The 22,302-nt window shown below is 42.9% G+C and overlaps 1 protein-coding gene across 1 annotated transcript; it reads left to right on the plus strand.

Annotated features, from left to right (window-relative positions):
• The first annotated feature begins 18,408 nt into the window (after window positions 1–18,408).
• On the plus strand, window positions 18,409–20,224 carry sox3 (SRY-box transcription factor 3). The gene has a single exon (XM_079167453.1). The coding sequence runs from the start codon at window positions 18,612–18,614 to the stop codon at window positions 19,512–19,514; it is 903 nt and encodes a 300-aa protein (XP_079023579.1). The 5' UTR covers window positions 18,409–18,611; the 3' UTR covers window positions 19,515–20,224.
• Window positions 20,225–22,302: the final 2,078 nt, after the last annotated feature.

Consider the following 22,302-nt stretch of genomic DNA (forward strand, 5'->3'; position numbering starts at 1 on the left):
GACATTAAGTTGCTAATTTGACACGTGATCGAATTGTCAATAATGAAAATAAATCCAAGGTTTCAAACTGTTTGCTCTGAGGTCAGCTCTGTGTGCCCTTCTCAACATTTGACCTCAGTTTTCACTCTGTGGCGATGCAGCTCATTCCGTCCCGTGATGTAAGCTTATGAGCGCCCCCCTGTGGTGACACGTCAACAGGAAGTTGCACTCAGCAGCAGACCATGGAGCTCAACGACTCAGCTGGGTGTCTCAGGTAAATGAGTTAGAAAACTTGTTGCAGGTAAATTACAAAAAAAACCGTCTCGTCATTTTTTAAAGACATCACATTTTCGTGTGCTCTGTGTGTATTTAGGCCCTCAGCGCTGTCTAACAGACAAAGCACAAGGCCAGAAGAAGGTAGCACACATAACGCCACAAACACGGTGATATGGTCATGACATTAAACCTGCTAAGCTGCCGAGCAAACGCTTTCAAGCGAGCGTTTCACATTATCACCTCAGCCTGGAAACACAAACCTGGAGCAGAGGCTGAAGTGAGAGCGCGTGGACGCATCCATCGACCTGCGTTTGGTTTCAACTCCTGTGGAAGCAAACGTTCATATTGTTTGTGTGATCATATCTGCTGCAGCTTCTGAGCTCGGTCTTCTCGGTGACACCAAGTAGGATGTGTCTTTGCAAGTTCCCTTTGCAGAGCAGGTGTCAACACAGTGCAGAAGAGGGTCAAAGTGGAGGGCGAACCTAATTAAAATACATAGAAAAGCAGAGAAATCCTGTTATTGCAAAGTATTCTGTTTGTTTGTTACTTCCAGAATAACCCATGTGATCTGTTCGGTGCATTGTGCAAAGGAGATGATGAAATGATCTCTCTGGGCAAATTGCATCCTCTCAGTTTGTATTGTTGACCTGCTTTTCTGCCCTTTTGATGAAAGTTTGGTGGTCGTGAAATTATCCTTGAAGGATGAAAAGAGGATTTGGATTGAATATAATAGAATTGAGCTAAATTACATCTTTTAGTGATTTTTCCTGTTGTTGTGTTACGCTGAATGCTGAGCCACATGTCCCCTCTCTCTAAGCTCTGAAAAATCTCCCTCTGCTGAAACTGTTTAATAACCATTCAGATAAACTGAAGACGCATCGCCATCAGGCTGATTTTCTGCCGTCACTTGATGTTTCTTTGACACCTGACCGCTATACTATTTTGTGATTTAGAAATCTTCGTCTCATCCGTCACTTGTATGTGTCTGGTTGCCCTTTAGGAGGCATAGTTTCATGAAATCACATATTCCTCTCTAAATAATTTAAATGATGACGTCATGCTGCCAGGACATGTTGGTGACTGTGTGCGTCAGTCTGGAGAAGTGTGAGCACATGTGTGTGCGTTGTATGGTCTGATTAGACACGTTGCTTTATGAATCTGGAGAAACGATGTTCCCTTGAAACTACACAATGCTTTAAGATACTGAGAAATAGTTTCTTTATTCACGGAATGATCAAATATTGCTAAGTGATCATTGCAGATGAACTTCACTTTATCATTTTAAACGGCTGCTATGTGCTTTTCGTTTGGTTCAATATGTTGTCCAGTAGGATTTTTAATATCTAATATTAGTTGACTGTATGCTTCAATTTATTAGGTTTTAAGATTGTGTAGAACAAGTCCGGGTTATGTCACCATGGCCTCTCTCGACGCCTGTAAGACCGCAACAAGGGTAATTTCGCCCTGGCTGTAATTGACGTATTAGTGTGTACTAAATGTGTTGGTGCTCAGGAAAAACGCATATGAAGCAATAAATGGCCGAGTCTGTCGTTTACACCGATACTGAGACCCGTTAATGAGGTATACATTCATTTTTAATTTTAGGATGGAGATATTTGATGTTAATTAGTAAATGTAACGGAGCCCTGTCGCTTTAATTGTGACAAAGCTATTAATGCGTTTACAAAATATTGTACTAATATTGCCCCAGACAACAACGTATCGAAAACCACATAAACAAATATTAACATAAACAATTTAATATACTCTTTGATTTTACATTAGCTGAATAAATCCCTCTATTTTAATGAGCCCAAATAACCACGTCAAATGATCACATTAAAAATAGCAAAAGAATGCACCATGGGATAGATTATGTTTATTCTGTAAAACATCTCAACCAGTTGCAGACGTTTCGATTAAAAAAAGAGGAAGATTTGATGTGCTTAGATCTGTGTGCGTCTATTCTCCAGGTTTACTTGAGTTAGTTACAAGACTTTTTTTTTCTTCCCTTAATCGACCAGCTTGCAGACATCACTGAACAAGACACTTGATGTCCTCGGGCAGTGAGGATGTCTGTGCTCAAGGACGCTGTGGATAGCGAATGCAATCAATGACCGGATTCACGGGATGAGAAGCAGGTTTTTTTTTTTTTTTTTTTATTCTTATCGAAATATAGAAAAAAATACCCTGTCTGTGAGCAGCGCGTTTCAGACTGCTGAGAGAAATGTGACAGAGTAGCCATGTCTTATCCTGTAGTATTAGTACTTTTAAAGCTTTCCATCAACAGTTTTCACACTACCAAAAATCTATAAACTTAAAACAATTGCAGCTGATTTATTATGGACCGTAAACATATTTTGGACGGTTTAAGCCTCCTTGTTTTAGAGCTGTTTCATCTGAGAGGATGAATACAGGTTTTCCAAGAGGAAACTAAATGATTATAATCTCACATGTCGACTAAACGGAGTCAAGGAAAATACAAAACATTCCATCATCAAAATATAAAATGTAAACTCAAGTACAGAAATATTTAGCGTTTGATTGTGAGGACATATTTCTGTCAGTACATCTCAACTTAAATACATTTGGTATTGATTGTGAGATGCACCCACGCCTCGGCCCTAAAGTGATGCATTTGTTGAGCCTTGAACATTTTTTTCAGCAGGGTTTTTTTTTCTCTTTTTTCCTTCTGTTGTTTGTCAAATTATAAGGCAGAGACGAGGGATTTCAAGGATTTCCAATTTAATCGAAGAGGCTGAGAGTGGAGTGGAAGAGTGACACACGGAGGAGAGAAGTTCATTATTCTGCTGAAAAGGAAACCAATGGCTTTCACAGTCGCCATGGTAACTGGCCTTTCTTTTGCCGTCAGACCTATGATAAGGTACTTCACAGCATTAAGCACAATTATTGCAAGGTAAAAGGGGAAATATTGCTTTCCAATGCTAATAGATGTTAGATATTGATTGGCATGGTGATTCGTATAGAAGTGTGGCCCAACTGTTTCACCTGCCTGACTCTCTGCAACCTTTTAAAGAAATGTGATGAAGGTGATGCCGGATGGGCCTTTGTGGCTCTGTGGGCTCTTTCATCTTTACTTTACCTGAATATCAGGAAGGAAACCCCCCCCCCCCCCACACTTCTGACGGGAAGAAGATGAAGACAAATTCATCGGCGAAACAAGCTAGAAAACTACAAAAAAAAACCAAGAGTTGTGAGTTTCTTTCTCTGGAAAGAAATCTGCATGCGTTTCCAGCTCTCTTGTGCAAAATGTCTCATAACATAAATACTAAACACCCGCTGCTTCCCATCATTAGCATGTCATTCTGTTGTCGGGTGACCCCCGCTCGCACTCTCTCACAATGGCGGGTTGGCCTTTGCAGCAGCGAGGTCAGCGCCAAGCACAAGTCCAGACCGTGGGGGGGGGGGGCTGTTGGTTGGTGGTAGCCTGCTTAGTTGGTGAGAGGATGGAGGATTAGCTCAGTGGAAAGCATGGGAGCTGGCGTGTGCGTGTGTGCGCGCGTGTGCGGGTGTGTGTGTGTGTGTAAGTGTGTGTGCAGGGATAGGGTGGTGGGGGGCAAATTGTTTTAACCCCTATTACAGCAACCGCATGGCGCTTCTCTTATCTAGGCCGCTGCAGCCACTCATTAATATTCCGTACATATGGCAGTGCTTTCTGTATCATTGTCTATTAATGGGAGGGATAATCGCTCATTCAATTATCAGGCAGTCAGCAAAAGACCAACCGTGCCTGCGCACCCTCTGGTTCACACAGTGGCACAGCCCAAAACAGAGGTGTGCCAGTGAGAAGGTGAGAGCGATAGCGGGGATTACAACATATTAGCTTATTTAATAAGTCCAGGCGGCGGGAATAATGTGATGCTAACGGGGCTCTGTTGGCGAACAAGAAACATGCCTGAACTTTGTGTCAACAAAGCGGAGGAGGGCCGTATCTTAAACCTTCCTCCTGTTCGACTTAAAAGTCCCGCATGCCTCTCACACACATCAGTGTCACGGCCGTGATCCACGGGACTGTTTCAGAGATGCTTTTAAACACTGAAGCGACTCCTTTGTGCCGATGACCCGTGGGCCAGAAAAGGCCGAGGATAGCTGTGTGATAGACTCTGAAGGCCGCGCGAAATAAAGCTTGACCCTGATGTGTGCGGGCCAGAAGATCTGAGAAGTGATCAAATGTAGCGTTCATCCCTGTTGATCTGTGCTTTGTGGCCTCGGGACCCCGCGCTCCCTGTCTCCCTGCTGACCGAGGCCACGGCCTGGATATGAGGGGGGGGGGGGGGTGTACTGATGATAGTGTGACCTCAGGCGCTTTTGACCCGAGGAGACCTCGTTGAGTCAACACAAGCGCACCCGAGAGGGAAAGAGGGAGAGTTGGAATAAGCTTGTTTAGTGCAGCGAGTTTCTTCAGGAGGTGGGCCAGGAGATTGGGAGTGCAGAAACTGTTGCAAGCGGGGGTGTGAAAAAGATAGGAGGTGAAATGTTAACAAAATCTTATAAAATCCCCAGTTTGATAAATTTTCGCTCGCATTTTGAATGAACCGAAGGCGGCTGTGGTTGTGGAGGGCCTTTGTTGGAGGTCCCATTTTCTCTGGCAGAGCAGCACGCTCACAGGGTCAGCGAAGTTACGAAAGTAATTAAAGCTCGGTGATTCACTGCCTGCTGCAGAGAAAAGAAAGCAAGCTGTCATTCTGATTTAGAAAAATAAATTACAATTTTAATAATGGGGGAGGATGGGGGTGCGAGAACGTCTACAGCCTCGGTGGGTTGGGGGGAGGCGGGGGTGGGCATGTTGGGTGGGAGGAGGGGTCGAGGGGGTTGCTGGCTGCCTACTTATCAATAGTTGCAATTTTTTTTTTTTTTTTTGAAACCGCATCGGTAGTACATTGCGAGAGCACAAGTGCCCTTAAAAAAAGAAAACCCAGGAACATTAACATACTGATTTCATGCGCATGGCAAAGGGCCTGAGCCAATATCAGAGAGGACTCAGCAGTCCTATTGTCTGCTGGGACTCTGGTCCCCTCTGATATGAAAATTCAATTATTTTATAACTAGATCTGGCGCTGCGTTTTGACTGGCGACGGTAGCGCCTTGCCAGCTGCATCAGTGTGGGGGACCAGAGGCTCCTGATAGCGAGAGGGAGGCCTTTCAGACATTGACATGTTTTTGGGGGACAAGATTGCCTAAATGTGTTGCATTTAAGGACTGAAAGTTAATCTAATGCACAAACCATTATCTCACTCAGGTAATTCCAATACCATCCTCAATCTATGTTTACGCTCATGCACGCACACCCGCATACTCGCACATCCATTCATTCTTCAGCACTTTGAATCTGATTCCCAGGCTTTCTGCATCCAAACAGGTAATGTATTTATTTATTTTTTCTGCGGGGCGTATTCTCAGGGAGCTGCGAACTATATAAAATAGAAGTTGTTTTTCTAAGAGACATCAGCAGTTTCTAGGTCGTAATTCTGTAGGAAGACGCACAGGAAGACAGGAAGACAAACCCAATATGTGTGTTTTTTTTTTTTTTTTTAAGAAACTGTTTTCCAAGTACTTTCATACTTTTTCATCGCTGGGTACAAATAGTATATACATACAATAGTTATATACTGAGTTACATGCACTTCCCTGTGAAATATGTACACAGTACCCCCACATTTTCACAAATACTTTTCTTTGAAAGAAGATGAAATATCTCTTTCTGTAAGTGTGCAGGTTGTTTTGTTGTTGTACATTTTTTTGTATCCAGAATTTCCTCCGTTTTAATGTTACATTAGTACAGACACCGAAACTTTTTTGGGTGCAGACACACGAGCTGGCCTATTTTCCGAGTTTATGGGACAAATCCTTTCATTACCTCCGCGGTTCATTGTGGGGGGGGGGGGGGGGTCCTGTTAAGATTAGGGAACAGGAAGCAGCCCCCTGGTATGGCCCTCTCTACTCAGACCCCACTGTGCTGTGCTTATTAACCCAGCCTGGGAGAAGACGTACCTGCCTCTCCTCATTAGGCCGCGGTGGAGTACGCGCTCAGCCCGCAGAAGAATGGAACATTAATTAGTATTCTCTGCAGGGGGAACTGCCATTAGCACTTAATTAGCAGTAAGAGTACCATTCAGTCAGGCGGCCAGTTAGTGTCTGACACAATATGTTCTGTGTCTTTTTCCTGTGTGTCTTTGTAAAACGCTGATGAAAGACCTTGTTGTCTGTGCATGTGTGTCGGGGCAGTGCTGCATGTGTTTTTTTTTTTTGGAGAGTTTCTTTTTTTCTGTCCTATGCAGCTTATCAGACCAAACATGTCACAGCTTGTTGTCTTTAGGGGTTTATTTCGGCAGAACTAGTGTTTGAATACATCTAGAGGAGGGGCTGTAAGAGCGGGTCCTCAGAGTGAAGGCCTGTGCTCCCAAGTCAGCATGCTGTCTATCCGTGCCTCTGATTCAACTCCGGGTGCTGCCCTCTCGCTGCTGTTGACCTCCATGAGGGCAAACGCTGTGTTCCCATGTGCCCGTGCGGCTCGGCCAGGGGTGGTAAAGTGTGTGGTTAGGGGATTGAGGTCAACTTTTCCCATTGGTCTTCTCGGAAGTTCTTTTGATCTGCTGAGTAGGCATTCTCCTCTTTTTTTTTCTCTGTGTTCTCTGTCCAGCGCCGTCACCGCCGAGGAGGACAAGGGAGGCTGTTAACCCACCTCGGTCCACTCCTCGGCCTCCCCGGTTCTCACTCTCCCCCTGTACTCCCCCCCCCCCCCCCCCCCCCCTTCCTCCTCCTCCACCCCACCAACGGCTTTTGGAGGCTCAAACGGAGGGTGGCGGTGGTACCTCTTCACTTTTCCGAAATCTGAGAGGCGGAGAGCTGTCATTTGCCAATTTGGCCTGAATGGGGCGGACAGCGGATTGAATGTCGTTTTCCCACCAGGCTGCGCCATCTAGAGCAGCAGGGGAGGGAGGGGGATGCAGGGAGCGGGGTGTAATGCTAGAGTAAAATTAGAGCTTTGATGGCAGCTAATAGAGTGTGATGGGTGGCGCTGACGTGGATTTCCAGGAAAGACGCCACAGGTTTCCGCTCTATCTCTCTCTCTCTCTCTCTCTCTCTCTGTCTCTCTCTCTCTTTCTCTCTGTCTCTCTGTCTCTCTCTCTCCGCCTGTCTTTCTGCCTCTGTCTGTCCTGCAGCCAAGCGCTGACACACCTATAAGATTATGTGGGCCCTGCCTTCTTTCTCAGAGCTGTAATTTCTTCCTGCTCAGCGTAATTACACATCTCGAACTCCAAGCCTGCCCATGTCAAAGGGCCAGACCGGTTCTGTTTCTCTGTGCACCTTCTTCTTGCACGCACACATGCACGCACACACACACGCACACCTACACGCACACACACACACACACACACACACACACACACACACACACACACACACACACACACACACACACACACACACACACACACAGACAGACACAGACCAGCCTTTGAGAGTGAAAACACTGCAGAAAAAAGACTCACTGATCATTTATTTTTTTAATAGAGCCCTTTCTATTTGTTTATGAAATAATAATGTAACCCTCATGTTCTGTTTGGGGCTGCTGGAGTCCCTGAGCCACACTTGAAATTGTTTTATCAGCTTCATATTTCAGGAATTTTCCCAATTTTATCTATTGTAATATTTTTTTAACTATGTTTTAGACGTCAGCAGCAGAAAACTATCAATAGTTATCAGTTTGTGCTCACAGAGAGCCCAGCTGTTAAACAAAGTTAAACGCAAAGGATCGTCATCTGCTCGATATCTGCTGTTGTTTACAGAACTTTTTATAATAAGTCTATTTGTTCATTTCTGTTATTGGGATTTAATAACACCATGTTGTGTTCTAATCGACTCCGTCCATTAGTCTAATCTTTATCTTTGAACGACAAAATGAACATATATTTGCTTAGCCCATGACATATGAAACATAAAATATATAAATATTTGGTGTGATAATAGTGCTTAATTAAAGGTCGTATCCGCATTTTTTCAACCTTAAAATGTTCAAGCTCGGTTTGTGGCAGAGGGGAGAGTTACCACTGAAATACTTTACTACATATTGTTTTGTTTTTTTAAAAGGTCAGAATACAAAAATAAAATAGTTTAAGGGGGGAAAACATTGCGTAACCAAAGCTACAATTTACCAAAATACAGACGATAGCATTTTTCAGAGTGAGGATCTGCCGTTTGTTTTCTATGGCATGTCATTATCAACTGAATCCCTCTGGGGCTTTTAATGGCTGTTGGTTGCCTTTGTTGCATCAGTTGCAGTTGTGCTTGTTGGTTTATTGCAACAGCAGATTCATCAGCAGGCAAGTAGAAAAATATATTTTTACGTTTAGCTCAAGAACATGCAGTAGCTAAGTGCACTCTTACTTACTTTGAGTTTACAGTATTGTGGTGCATTACTCAATGAGTGGATAGGTTTGTGTTGCACTGGATGGCGAGGGTCTCAGGTATTGCAGCTGTTCCCTTCAGGGGTTTTAAAGACCACATTAGTCACTCAGGGTCCTCTCTCCCACCCGGCTTCCCACTAAGCGACACGAGGATGCACGAAACACAACACTGGGAGCCGCCTCAGGGCTACAAGGGACACGCACGCACACACACACACACACACACACACACACACACACACATTATACATTAGATGTTTTGATAGCTTCTGAGGCACGAGCGGCACTGTGATGCTCTGACATATGGAAGCTTAAAGGCTTCTTAAATATCCATATCAATCTGCACGCTTGTCAGCTTGACAATGACGGAAACCGAACACCATTAACAGCGTCAGGCAGTATCGCCCTCATCTGTGCAACATTAGAGAAATAGATGGCCCTCTGGAAGACATTCCTCTGGACGTTAGCCGAGCCAAAGCACTAAGAGCGAATTACATTTTGGACTTTTGTGTTGTTTAACTGTTGGGTCTAAATGTTGGGTTGGACACATGTGTTGCCAGGTTTATTTTGCAACAACTCTACCAGAGTGTTATGTGCGGGTTTGAGCTCCCTTGTTCGGTTCAAGAGTCAGAAATATAATATCCTGTTTTTTTAAAATGGATCCGATTGCATTGATTTCATTGTTCTGCCCTTTCTTGGTAATGCGTATATGCTTGTGACCGTGCGAGGTGATTGTCCTCTTCTGCTGCACAGAAAGCATTGTACTCGGCTCTCTCGGGATGGGAGATGTTTTGTTTTTTGAGCTCTTTCACACCAGCTCTCCCTCTTCTTTTTCTTTTTTTTTTAAACACAATAGCCCTCTCTCCTCTCACCCAGCGTGGCAACCCTTTTCAAACGGGAAGCTCCAGGTCAGTTTCCCTTGCCAAGTTTTGCAGCCTGCCATGTTGTCTATTCTGCTCAGCTATTTAAAAAATGTTGAATATCAACAATGGCTTTCACTGGTGCATTGTCAACTTTTGTATGAAGCAATCTTGGCTGAATGAGATGGGTCCCAGAGCAGGGAGAGCTCAGCTGCAGTGTGCACTACCACACCAGTCACTGCCCGGCTCTCTCGCTCTTTATATTTCTCTGCTGCGCTAGGGAGCTGCCATGGTGGTGCTGCCGCCGTCTGAATGGCCGCGGTTGGAGGTCTGGGCTGAGGCTCTGGGCTGTGGGTGTCATGCTATCTTCCAGTCCTCGGCCCTGCTCCTGGCCCTGCTGACAGCCAGCTGTTGAAGGTGTGTCTAACAGAGGAGGGATTGGGAAGCAGCAGCAGCAGCAGCAGCAGCAGCAGCCGTGGGGACCAGTCAGTCCTTGGTGAGTGTCCTCAATTTTGTGGCCAGAGTGGGAGGAGGTTAGTAGTAAAGAGAGGAGAGAAAAGGGAGGGGGGGGGGGGGGGGGGGGGGGGGCGTTCAGGGAGACGGTGCGGGGAGCTTTGTGGTCTGTGAGTTGTTTACTGCCTCACGCATGTATTTATAGACATCTTCTGACTTTACCTGAGGAAATGATTTCCTTTTAAACACGAGTCATGTCACCTGTTGGTTTGGATGTCATGGAAAACAGTTTTAAGTTTGAGAATATTAACTTGTGTAAAATGTCGCCACTCTTCTGTCCTGTTTCAAAAATACTGTCACATTCTCAGAGAACCTGAACTCAGTCGTGCTACACTTCTTTTATTTGCCGACGGCATACAGTCAACAACCATTTTGACACTTTAACAATGTTCAGACCCCCCAGAGTACCGAAGTTTGTCCCGTCTGATATGCACACTGGCTGCATCTGCGACTTTATGCTGAGCTCCATGTTTTTGCACAAGGCTCGTACATCTATGTTAGTGTAAGTGAAGAGAAAGATCAAAGCAAGAATGAGAGCTTGCTTCCAGATAATAGTAGCTTAGGCTCTTTGTCCTGCTGTCAGCCAGGAGAGGAGCGAGGCTGGAAATCGCTCCAATGCAGCGGCAACATCTTGTATGTTTCATTGACATATCAGTCTATGGGGCAATGAGCCGTCGCCTCTGCCCTCCTCTGGTGTCTCTCTCTGTGTGTGTGTGTGTGTGTGTGTGTGTGTGTGTGTGTGTGCGTGTGTACAAATAGGTAGAATACCAAGGTGCACTTCTTTGTTAGCTGTGTTAGTGAAAGCAAAAGTTGATTTATAAGCGAAACGTAAAAGTAAAGAATTATAAGTGCACGCAATGAATGGAGCCGCTGAGAACAAATGCAGCAGCTCTTAGTTTAGCAGTCACATTAAGAATTAAGAAGATAATGATTTTACTCATTTTTTATGTTCTCGCACCTTCTTTTTTTGTTTTTTTTAAAAATCATTTTCTTTTGTACAACAATTTCCAAGGTTATAGCAATAGAGGCAGAGGTAAAGACACTAAACAACAACTGTTTATAGATACAGCTTTTAGTTCAGTCAAATGGACACTCATTTGATATTTTAATATTTAATTTCCCATATTGAACTGTCCCAAAATCAACTTCAGCATGTAATTTAATATTTGGTTTGAGGATTTGTTTGTTTCACTAAACACCGAATAATGAATGTTGATTCTTTATCCTGAACTGGATCTAAAAACTGAACATATCACTTAGTCAGATATTCCTCATATAATAATTGTTTATTGCGGTAAAAATGATGGTACTGATACTAAGTGTGGTACTTTTTCAAACGCCTAAAAGCTCTAAATGTTCCAGTAAACAGACTGGAGGCATCCTACCTCCTCGAGGACCAGCGCTGTCCTCTGCCTCACCTCCTCTGAGCTCAACCAAGGCAAGGTGACCAAATTCATCTCAGACCAGCCCATCCATTACGTTGTCAACACAGTCAGCTTCCCACCTTAGTTTGCTCTTCTCCCACAAGACCAACTCTAATGAAATACCCAATAATCACCGCACTCATCTCGTCATGCTCAAGGTAATTAATATATTTAGAGGTCGATGGCTAACTCTTAATTAAATTATGCCTCTTTTAATGAGACCTTGACTGGGACTAAATGTATTACCACTATCTGCTTTATCAAGTGCTGTGCACGCCACAAAGATTTGTCATTTTCTCCCAAATCACAGCCAGATTACACACAATGGTACTCATGATTTATATATCAATTTATGCGTGTTTGTTTCTTCTTTTTTTTAAGGTTTAATAAATTACCTCTTGTAATTACCTAACCTAGTTTTGGGTTCTTAAAAGACCCAATTTCTGCAATTAATGCTCAGCGCTGTATCACTGTTACATATTCATTTTGCAGGAGAATGCAGATAACAACTTGGTGGCATTAATCATATTACAAAATTGGGTGTATTTAATTAATTAAAGTTACACTGCAAATTAATTGTGCATTCTCTCAATATTATCTTAAGCTAATGAAGGCTTGACAAAGAGACTGTTTCATTTTTTATAAAGAGGCTAGATTAGTGGGATCTCAATTATGGCTAAAACAAAAGGAGGCTGCTTGCTTGGGCATGGCGCAAAGGAGAAAGTGACGATTCAGCACTTTCTTCCAAACAAAAAACGGAGAAAGTTTCCATTGTTTTTGGAAAAAAACTGAACATGGCAATGATTCAAAAGATACACGAAAAATAATGAGTGCTGTAATTAGCCAGTCAGGCATTAACAGTATTTAAAATGATCATCATATAAAGGTGCTTGATAATGCCATTCACAGGCAGCAGGCAGGTGCTTGCTGACAGGCTATCATAACTTAAATGCTGGTGCAAAAAAAAAAAAAACACACATCCGGAGGCCTAATTTAAACTGCGTTCTCCTTTGTTGCACCTTTACAGCATTCGGTATTATTAAGAGTGCATCTCATTCTGAAAACGGCTGTGCAGCGAACCCTTGAAACCAGCAAATGAGATGTAATATGATGTCTCTATACGTGAAGATTGCACAGATTAGAGGTTCAAGTGTGAGCCGAGCTTTAGCTGAGGAAGTTTAGGCAGCAGACTTTGTTCCTGAGCAAACACAGAAGTGATCATGTTGCACACTCGATGGGTGAATCCAGCCTCGCCCAGTGGCTCAGAAGCAAAACCATATTTATTGAAATTTTCTGCTTAATTTAAACTGAATTGAAATTAGCTTTCAATGGATAAGAGCTTATAATTCACAGTAATTTAGTATTTTATTTTTCATTTAACGCATCATATACCAAATGTTTTAATATGAGTGTTCCTCCTAATCTGCTAAGTAAACGTAAAGAGTCTTTGTCTAAGAAATGACTCCAAGGAGCTAATAATCATTGTGTATTCATTTAAATATGCTTCCAGCAATGTCCTCTCCTGTGATATAGTTTCATTTGCTTTTAGCTTCATTAGTCAATAACCGCCGCGAAAAATGCTTGTGTCAATTATGGGAACTCCAAGGGTCAGTGAGTATATGAATTTTTAACTGCACACTGCTGCACAAGATTATATGGAGTGGTCTTGTAACAATGATTAACCCCGGCTGTGTGTGTGTGTGTGTGTGTGTGTGTGTGTGTGTGTGTGTGTGTGTGTGTGTGTGTGTGTGTGTGAATGTGTGCACTACTGGGCAATTTTGCGTGCAATTTTGCGTGCACTTATGTGTCGAGCATACTTGATCAAATGTGTTTTTGAAATGTGCATCCCTTAAATGATAAGCAGCTACAACCCCAAAGCGCGTGAGGTGATGAAGTGAAAAACTATTCCCTTGGCTAAGTGAGATGGAGCAGAGCGTTGGGTGGTCACGCCTTGTCTGCTCATGACAGTGGCGGGTTAAAGAGATTACACTGGGTCTGTGTCGGCAGCCTTGGCCTTGCTCACACAAGAACATAATGAGGAAGGACATGCTTGGCCTGCCGGAGAGAAAAAGAGGCTAAAGTTTGAAGCATTCTTTCGCAGGCAGCTATAGGAGAGGCAAAACAGCTTTTTGCATGTTGTGTTACAAGCCAAGGTCAATAAGTAAGACGGTTGCATTCCACAGAGCTGAACGAGGTGGCGGACACGTATATCACTTATAGCCACCGCAGAGAAAACACAAATGACTCTGCTACAGCGGAGGCAAGAATGCAGCATTCTCCATTTGGCCCCTGAGTCCTCCTGACAGACTTGCAACACTCCACTAAAGCTCTCCTGAAAAATCGAGGCATCTGTCCCTCTGAGTGTGTGTGTGTGCGTTGTGCTTCTTTTGAAGGTTTGAGTGACACTCCCTCCACCTACACTGACTGAACGTTCTCTGCTTCAGACGGGCCCCACAGTGAGAGATGATCGTCGGGGTTGCATCCCCAACATGTGGTGAGTTTACTGAATCTGCCTGCTTCGTCCTCTCTCGTGATGACTAAAGCTTCCTATACAACCGCTCTGTGGAACAATCGAGGAAAAGTTATGACACGGAGCAGTACTTGAGGAAATCACGTTTCTCTTGAAGATCAGTGGCCTCTGTTTATTCTCTGTCCTGGTGCGCATACAGTAGAAGTAACTGTCAGGAGAACCTACAAAAGTCCAAACATCATCTTCAACAAATTATTCATTTCAAGGTTTTCTTTTTCTTCTACATATTAATATGAAATTCCTCAACATATTGAAAAGATCACGTAAGTAGTCATATGAAGGGCTCATTGCATGGGTGGAATTCTTTTATGGTCTCAAAGAAATATAAGTTGCTTCAAAAAAGTACTGCATTAGATTTGAAAAATGTTTTGGTCTTACTTGCAGTTATTTTAATTTATTGTTTGCTTCCCAAAGAATAAATCAAACAGGACGTGCACAAATGTTATTATCTGATGAGAAGTCTTTTATTTTGACAATGCTTGAAAATAAACAAAAAACTCACATTAGCTAAAGCTCATTTTCCTAACAGATCTGCCATGTAGAGCCATATATGCTATCAGTAATATGAATTAGGTTGATGATACCTGTTGCTATAGACTTTAGCTTATAATGATTGTCTGAAATTTCCAAACCAGCATCCAGGAATCAAAATACATTTCGTAGAAGCCTTAAGATTTATTTTTAGAATGCCCTGACATAAATGACTGAACCCCGATTGAAGAAGTGTTCATATCAGTTCAAACAGTTTAAATAAAAACTTAGATGGACTGAGTATAAATGTTTCCTCGGCCATGACTCTGCATTAAACACATCAGACATGGAACATTTCAAGCTATTTTCTGTTAAGTACGTTCGTCTCGTGCGGGTCAAATAAGTCAAATTACCATGAAGAAAACTAGCCCGGCATTGTGAAATAAAGAGGTGATAATAGCATCACTTTTATTCCTTTAAATGACCCGTGAATATTATTTTACCTGTGTTGAACTGGGAGGACGCAACCATTCACGGCGACACAATAGGAACAGCAGACCGTGCGTAAATTGCATCTTCATTTGCATTCCTGGTCCAAAAATCATGCAAATCTTAATGAGGCAGTCTCCATTGTGGCTGTAATTGAAAACCCATTCTTTGTTAATTACTGTTTCTCAAAGGCCTTGTCCGCAGTCACTGGGCTGAAACAAAAAAAAAAGTTATTGATTCTGGAGGTCGTGGGGTTTAAAATGGACACGTAAAATACTGTTTATTGTGGGCTTGAGATGCGATTTTCGATTATAAAAAAATCTCTGTCCTATTTGGGAATTGTCAAGAATACTATAAAAACGAAAACGGTGTTAACGCAGGCTGTAACAATAAAAAGGCAATCAATTACAAGCTATTATCAGTCACTTATTTGCAGCTGAATGGCAGACATGCAGCTCCCGTGTCTTGTCGTATGATAATAAAGTTCAGCGCATTTTGTCCGTCATTAATTCAAATTGTCTGACCATAAAGCTCTGTTGACAGCCGAGCAAAGGATGCGGACATGCAGGGAGCTCCACTGTTGTCAAAGGTGGGATTAATGTGGTTTTGTGTTGCTCTGAATAGATTTTAAATCCCCTCAAGCTCTTCGCAAATATAACTTACATTTTAGTTTGTTCTTTTTTTTCTAGGCCCAAAGGCCAGAATTGGACTATTTTCCCTCGAAAAAAACTTTTATTTTCTGTGATACCCGTCAAATCTGGCCACCGGATTTAGTGCTGTCTCAACATAAATGTGAAATTTAGACACAATATTTATTTTTGTTAATCTAATACATCTTTACTGTAGCAAATAACTATTCAAATACAATTGATTTCTCCTCCGAAATCGGTGGTTGGAGAGGAAAAATGACATGCACAGTGCATCCATTTTTATAACTTTAATAATCTATCGAGCTGCTTGCATGGTTTTATTCTCCCATCAGGACATTCACATATTTCCCAACATTCAACAGTGGGATCCTGCTGCCGCGCTCCCTGAGAGCCCCTTTGGGCTGTCAGGCTTGTTGAGTCTGAATCAGAGCAGACTGTGCTGGTGGTCCTCCGTTCCTTAATTAGGAAATTAGCTGCACAGAGGCCCTCATTACCAAACTCCGGGTTACTCCTGGTGTTCTCTCTCTCTCTTTCTCTCTCTCTTCTCTCTCTCTCTCACTCGCTCTCTCTTTCTCTCTCTCTCTCTGTCTGCTACTGGTCAATTTCCATAAGAAGATTACAAGCGGATCAGTATTGAGATTTGCTCAGATAAACAAATAACTGGTCCCTGAGAATAGATGGCTGCTAATTGGACGTTAGTTTTATTGCTCGTGGTCTGTTTGTAACGCCCCATTGAACGGGAAAATTAAATTCATGAAGTGATGTCTCTTTTCAGCTGATTTACTGCAACTATATGGCTGAGGGGCTGTGGGCTTTCCCTCCCTGTAAGATAACACATCATGTGTGCCTATAGTCTCATCTGAAAAGTCGTATTTTTTTCTCCAAATGACTGTTTTTGAATCATAGTATTACTTTTGTAAATACGTGTCTATAAAAGGCTACACATTATTTAATATCCTTTTGTTAAAACCATGCGGATTTTGACTTTTTTTGTTTCATTCATTATTGGAGAGAAAGAAGAAAGTTTGCCAGATGTTATCGGTTCATTGGTAATTTAATAGAAACGGCTCAATTAACCAATACATCTGATCTGATCTCGAGTTTTTATAATAAAAAAAACAGACTCTGTTTTTTTCATTTAGATATTTGCTCTCCCCGACGGTGACACATTTGAAAAATAATAAAGTGTGTTCGCTCCTTCAGGTGCCCTGCATCAGTAAAGAAATGCGCTAGGCGTACTTTTTTCTCTTTTTTTTGGATTTTAAAGCTCCGGGAGGTGAAACGCTCTAAAATGCACATACCAGAATGATCCCCGCAGAGCTCATCTCAATACCGAGGTGTTAATAGTCGTGTTCGATGGGCGATTCACTCATAATCATTAGCAGGTGTGAGCTTTGCCCCGTTGAGCGATTGGTTCCAGCGGCGTTTCGGGTTGTTTGTAAGGAGACACGTGCAAATGAAGGCCACTCCACGGGAATCATTTTAATAACACTGCAGGGAGAGAAAAACAAGTCAGCAAATAGTATAGCTGACGCTCACGCGGCGGAGCGAGGCGAGCCGAGTCCCAAATTAAAGTTTCCCTTCAGGGACCAAAGGGATAGCCTGTCCCCTCCACAAGAGGTCGTTGATGTATTAGAGTTTTGCATCGTGGTTACCTTAACGCTGCAGAAACGTGCCACTTATTTCATTTGAAACAACAGTATTGCTCTTCTGTTTGAGGTCAACACATGGTGAGGTAATTTATCAGGTAATACGTTTATTGTTATTAAGCCTCATCGGTTTTTTATAATATTTTATTTATACCAGTGGAGTCATCAGCCTTTTTCTGTTTAATTCCAATGCATTTACACTATATTCCTACTCGGGAGTTATATTATTTACACATATATATCCATATATATAGATATATAGATATATATATATCTATATATAGATATAAAAGGTTTAAAGGAAAGTCATCCCGCGTTGAAGAAGACTGAAGAGAAAACATTTTGGAGCAGGTGCTCAAAACAGTTCTAATGAAACATTAAAGCCATCTGTTAAAAAACTAAACAAAACCCCAACATATCAGTCTATTGAGAGTTTTGACAGCTCCAAAATCCCTAAAATAAGACTGAGGGTTTTTGATGCTGCCGCAATATTTTGGTTAAAATGTGATTAAAGCAACAAAGCGTGTTTGACAGCAGGTGCAGATGAAAGGACTTTTTTTTTCTCTGCCAAGGGCGCATTTTATTTCAATATTCTACTTTTTACTTGAAGTATTTGGACTCATTTCGGTGCGTTTTGGCCTGTTGGGATTCGTCTCTGTTCATTTATTGACATTGATCCCTTAAGAGGTTTGATTCGCTGCAGCATGTATATAGTATTCTGCATACGTAGGCCATTTTCGTTTAAGCACATATGTCTCTACTGTATTGATAACTTTTTGCACATAAAGAAATATCCTCTTTTGGATCTCATTTGATCCGAAAACACGCGCTCTATAACAAAACAAACCGGCCGCGTTTTTCCCCTTAACTTCTAATTTTCATTAGAAAGGTTGTAAATCTACAGCACTTTGCGCTCACGTTGTTGATCTGCGCTGCTGTTTTAAAACTTTACCTCTCCCTCCTCCTCTGACCAAAACACGGCGCTGCGTGCACCGGTTGGTTGCGCGGTGGATATGGGGAGCCGCGCTCCGATTGGTCGCCTGCCCCTCATTGTCATGCTGTCAATCCATATCACATGGTCCGGCCACTAGGCCTATTAACACATGAGCTTGGCGAACAACTTTGCAGACTACTGTTTGAGAGCCGTGCGGGATGCAGCAGCTTTGAGCGGAGAGAAACCAGAAGCACCTGCAGACACACTTGCCTCTTTGGACACAACTTTTTTCCCATCGTCTTATGTGACTGGTCAGTACTTCTACCTCTTTGACTTTTTTGGCGCTGTTTTGTGAACTTTTTATTTATTTTTTTGTGCCTGTGAGTGAACACTAAAAAGCCGCCAGAATGTATAACATGATGGAAACCGAGCTCAAGACCCCGCTCCCGCAGTCCAACTCGGGCTCAGCGCAGGGCGCTAAGAACAACAGTGCCAACGACCAGGAGCGGGTGAAGCGGCCGATGAACGCCTTCATGGTCTGGTCCCGGGGACAGCGGAGGAAGATGGCTCAAGAGAATCCCAAAATGCACAACTCTGAAATCAGCAAGAGGCTTGGTGCCGACTGGAAACTCCTGACCGACGCTGAGAAGAGGCCATTCATCGACGAAGCCAAGCGTCTGCGCGCCATGCACATGAAGGAGCATCCGGATTATAAATACCGTCCCCGCAGGAAGACCAAGACCTTGCTCAAGAAAGACAAGTATTCTTTGCCCGGGGGACTGTTGGCGCCAGGAGCCAACGCCGTCAACAACTCCGTGTCGGTGGGGCAGCGGATGGACGGTTACGCGCACATGAACGGGTGGACGAACAGCGCGTACTCTCTCATGCAGGACCAGTTGGCCTACCCTCAGCATCACAGCATGAACAGCCCCCAGATTCAGCAGATGCACCGGTACGAGATGGCGGGGCTTCAGTACCCGATGATGTCCTCGGCGCAGACCTACATGAACGCGGCGTCCACATACAGCATGTCTCCGGCGTACACGCAGCAGGCCAGCAGCGCCATGGGACTGAGCTCCATGGCGTCCGTGTGCAAGACCGAGCCGAGCTCACCTCCGCCGGCCATCACGTCCCACTCTCAGCGGGCGTGTTTGGGGGACCTGAGGGATATGATAAGCATGTACCTGCCTCCCGGCGGAGAAAGCGCCGAGCATTCCTCCCTGCAGAGCAGCCGGTTACACAGCGTCCATCCGCACTATCAGACCGCAGGGACTGGCGTCAATGGGACGCTACCTCTCACCCACATCTGAGAGCGACAGAAAGAAAAGACTTTAAAACAAAATAAAAAAATAAAGTACTTCGGATACTTGAACTTTTTGGTTGCTAAAGAAACAACGTTCAACAGTTTTGTTCAAAAAGAATTTTGTCTCTTGAGTTGTCCATTTTTAAATGCATTTGAAATGGACCGAAACTGAGCGTTGAGCCCACCAGAGTAAATTGCGTTGCAAAGAGGCTTTTTATCACAAGTATAAGCAATCAACTTATGTAGAAGAATTGGACTTCTATATTTTAATTAATGCCACATTTTCTCTCTATGAAAAGGCATGTGGCCTCATTAAGAGAGGCTGGTGTATTTCGGAGAAGCTGGATGGAAAGTTGGTTCATAAATGTTTACACTTAATTTGTAGAATGTCAGTTGTCTCGACTGTGTCCAAATTTTGTAGTCTCTTTTTATTTTCTCCCCCCTCTTGACCTAGGTTAAAATGAAAATGTTAAGACTGTGCGGGTCGCAAACGCAAGTTTTATTTATAGTAAGATTTTTTTTTTCTTTTTAGCTTGTGAACCCGATATTTTGTCACGTGAAAAATGTTAAAATTTTGTTTTTGTAAAATGTTATTTTCTGTGATGGTTTTGACAGTGTCATGTTTACTCATTATCATGAACGAAAATGTTTATTTAAACTGACGTTTCTACATATTTTAAGACCATCCTCTATTCTTAAATGCTGAATAAATTTGTATGAAACATGATTCGTGACTCTGTCTTTTGTGTGAAATATGACTGTTTGAAAATGAAGTGATTATTTTAGAGGTGTAAGGATCTTCAAACAGGCTGACAATCTGTTGTTTTCACTGATAATCTTGTAAAGATCAAGCAATTGGAACGTCTAACATGTTTGCTCCAAACAAATATTGTATCACGAAAAGTACATGTAGATGTTTTTCTTCATTAAGGAGATACTATAGCCTACATATACTTAGGTATTCCAGTTCCTTTACAAGCTTTTAAGAATTGTAAAATAATTTGTGTGGGGTTTAACATCCATTTAAAATGAATAATATTACATAATTCTTAGGCCCAATTTTTTTTTTTTTTTTTACCTTTTCACATGCTTACATGTTTTGGAATTGACATCAGTAGAAAATTAGGGCAGTCTCCGTTTTTGTTATGGTTGAGGAAAATAAGCTGTATTCCTCTTTGCCTTGTTCTATTTTACTTACCTTTACCAAGTTCACTCACTCATTTCAGTATTTGGTGATCATTTCATTCTACAGGCTTTCAGCACGTTGTTGCCCCGGTCAGTTTAAATGTGTTTTTCATATTTTATCACAAGAATTCAGTTGGAACATTTATGCCTTTCAATAATCAAGATAAATAACACAAAAGAGAGATGATCACGTGACATTTAAAAGTGGTTTTAACCTCACCATTAAAACATATATTCATCTATTAATGTAGATATTCCCATCATAATATGCACATCTGTACTTGTTTTGAAAAGTTGTGTGAATTGACTTTGTATGTCAGTGCTGATGCGCCAAAGTATATATCATTTGTGACTTTCTGTTTGGCATAGAAAACGACAATAAATGACTTCAACTTAAGTATTTAGCACATTGACAAGATTCTCTCATTTAGTCTTTCATATCATTTCTAATAAGCGCAGAGTTGGTTCTGTTGAAATGTAGTGATGACTCCGGCAGCGATAGTCTACATGGATTTCTTTTTTTAAACAAATCCTACTGAAATTGCCTCACATTCAAGAACTTAACAGCCCTCAACAACTGACACTAATAATGCAAAAGTGTGTGGAAGAATTAGACCAGCCTGCTGTTGCAGTGTACCTCAGCATTAATGAGCTCTGGCCACCAAGAGGGCCGAAGCAAGGGGCCGTCCCGCTGGCCTTCCCACACTCCCTGTAGGACTTGATCCACGGCTCAGCACAGCGGCTTGGATTAGCCCCACGCACCTTTGTGGAGGAAAGATTATCCAGACCTCCCTGCATTCACTGACAGGGTCTTAAGTCACTCTAGCGTGCCAGCAGCCACCCGTCACCTAATCACACTTTCCAACTCATTTTTTTGTGATTAAGCAGCTTTTCTCTTACTGCTCCTCCGTGTCAGAGGTGTTTGCTGTGGGCTAGACAGACTTGATGGTTTTAAGTCATTTATTGAACTCTCAACATTACGTAACCTCAGGATGGCTTTCACCTGCACAACGCCTTTGATAAATACCCCCAAGTTGTGGGTTAACTTTAAACCGAAATGCTTTACTTTCTGCTTCACAGCTGATGCAAAGGTTTGAACATGTCAGTGCCGTTTGAGTGAAGCTCAGTTGTCTTTTAAGTGATATCTGGGATTGGCACATAAAATGTCATGATGTAAGGGTGAAACTGTTTGTTTGGGCAAAGGTGTGTGTGTGGCTGGACCCAGCATGCTCATCAATTGTGTTTGAATGTTCTGGCAGTGAGGCCATCCGAGTTGGGCTCCCCACCACCCCCCACTCCCCCCCCCCCCCCCCCCCCCCCCCCCCCCCCCCCCTGCCGAGCGCCCGGAGGGCCTCTCTCTCCTGTCATGTGGAGCTCTGTGCCCACTCAGCAAGTGCAGGCATATCCCACTTCCATCTGCCTATGACCTCACAGCCCCTGTTTGTTTAACCCCCTCTCCAAAAACTAACCTAATTATAGCCCTGTAGAACATGGATTCAGCGGATTCCCAGTGGATTCTGCCACTGTGTGTGTGTGTGTGTGTGTGTGTGTGTCTGTGCGCACCTCTGCATGTGTGCAGTGCATGCAAGGCTCCAGCTTAGCAGCGGCAG

The sequence above is a fragment of the Pholis gunnellus genome, assembly GCF_910591455.1.
Source record: "Pholis gunnellus genome assembly, chromosome: 10".
NCBI lineage: Eukaryota > Metazoa > Chordata > Actinopteri > Perciformes > Pholidae > Pholis > Pholis gunnellus.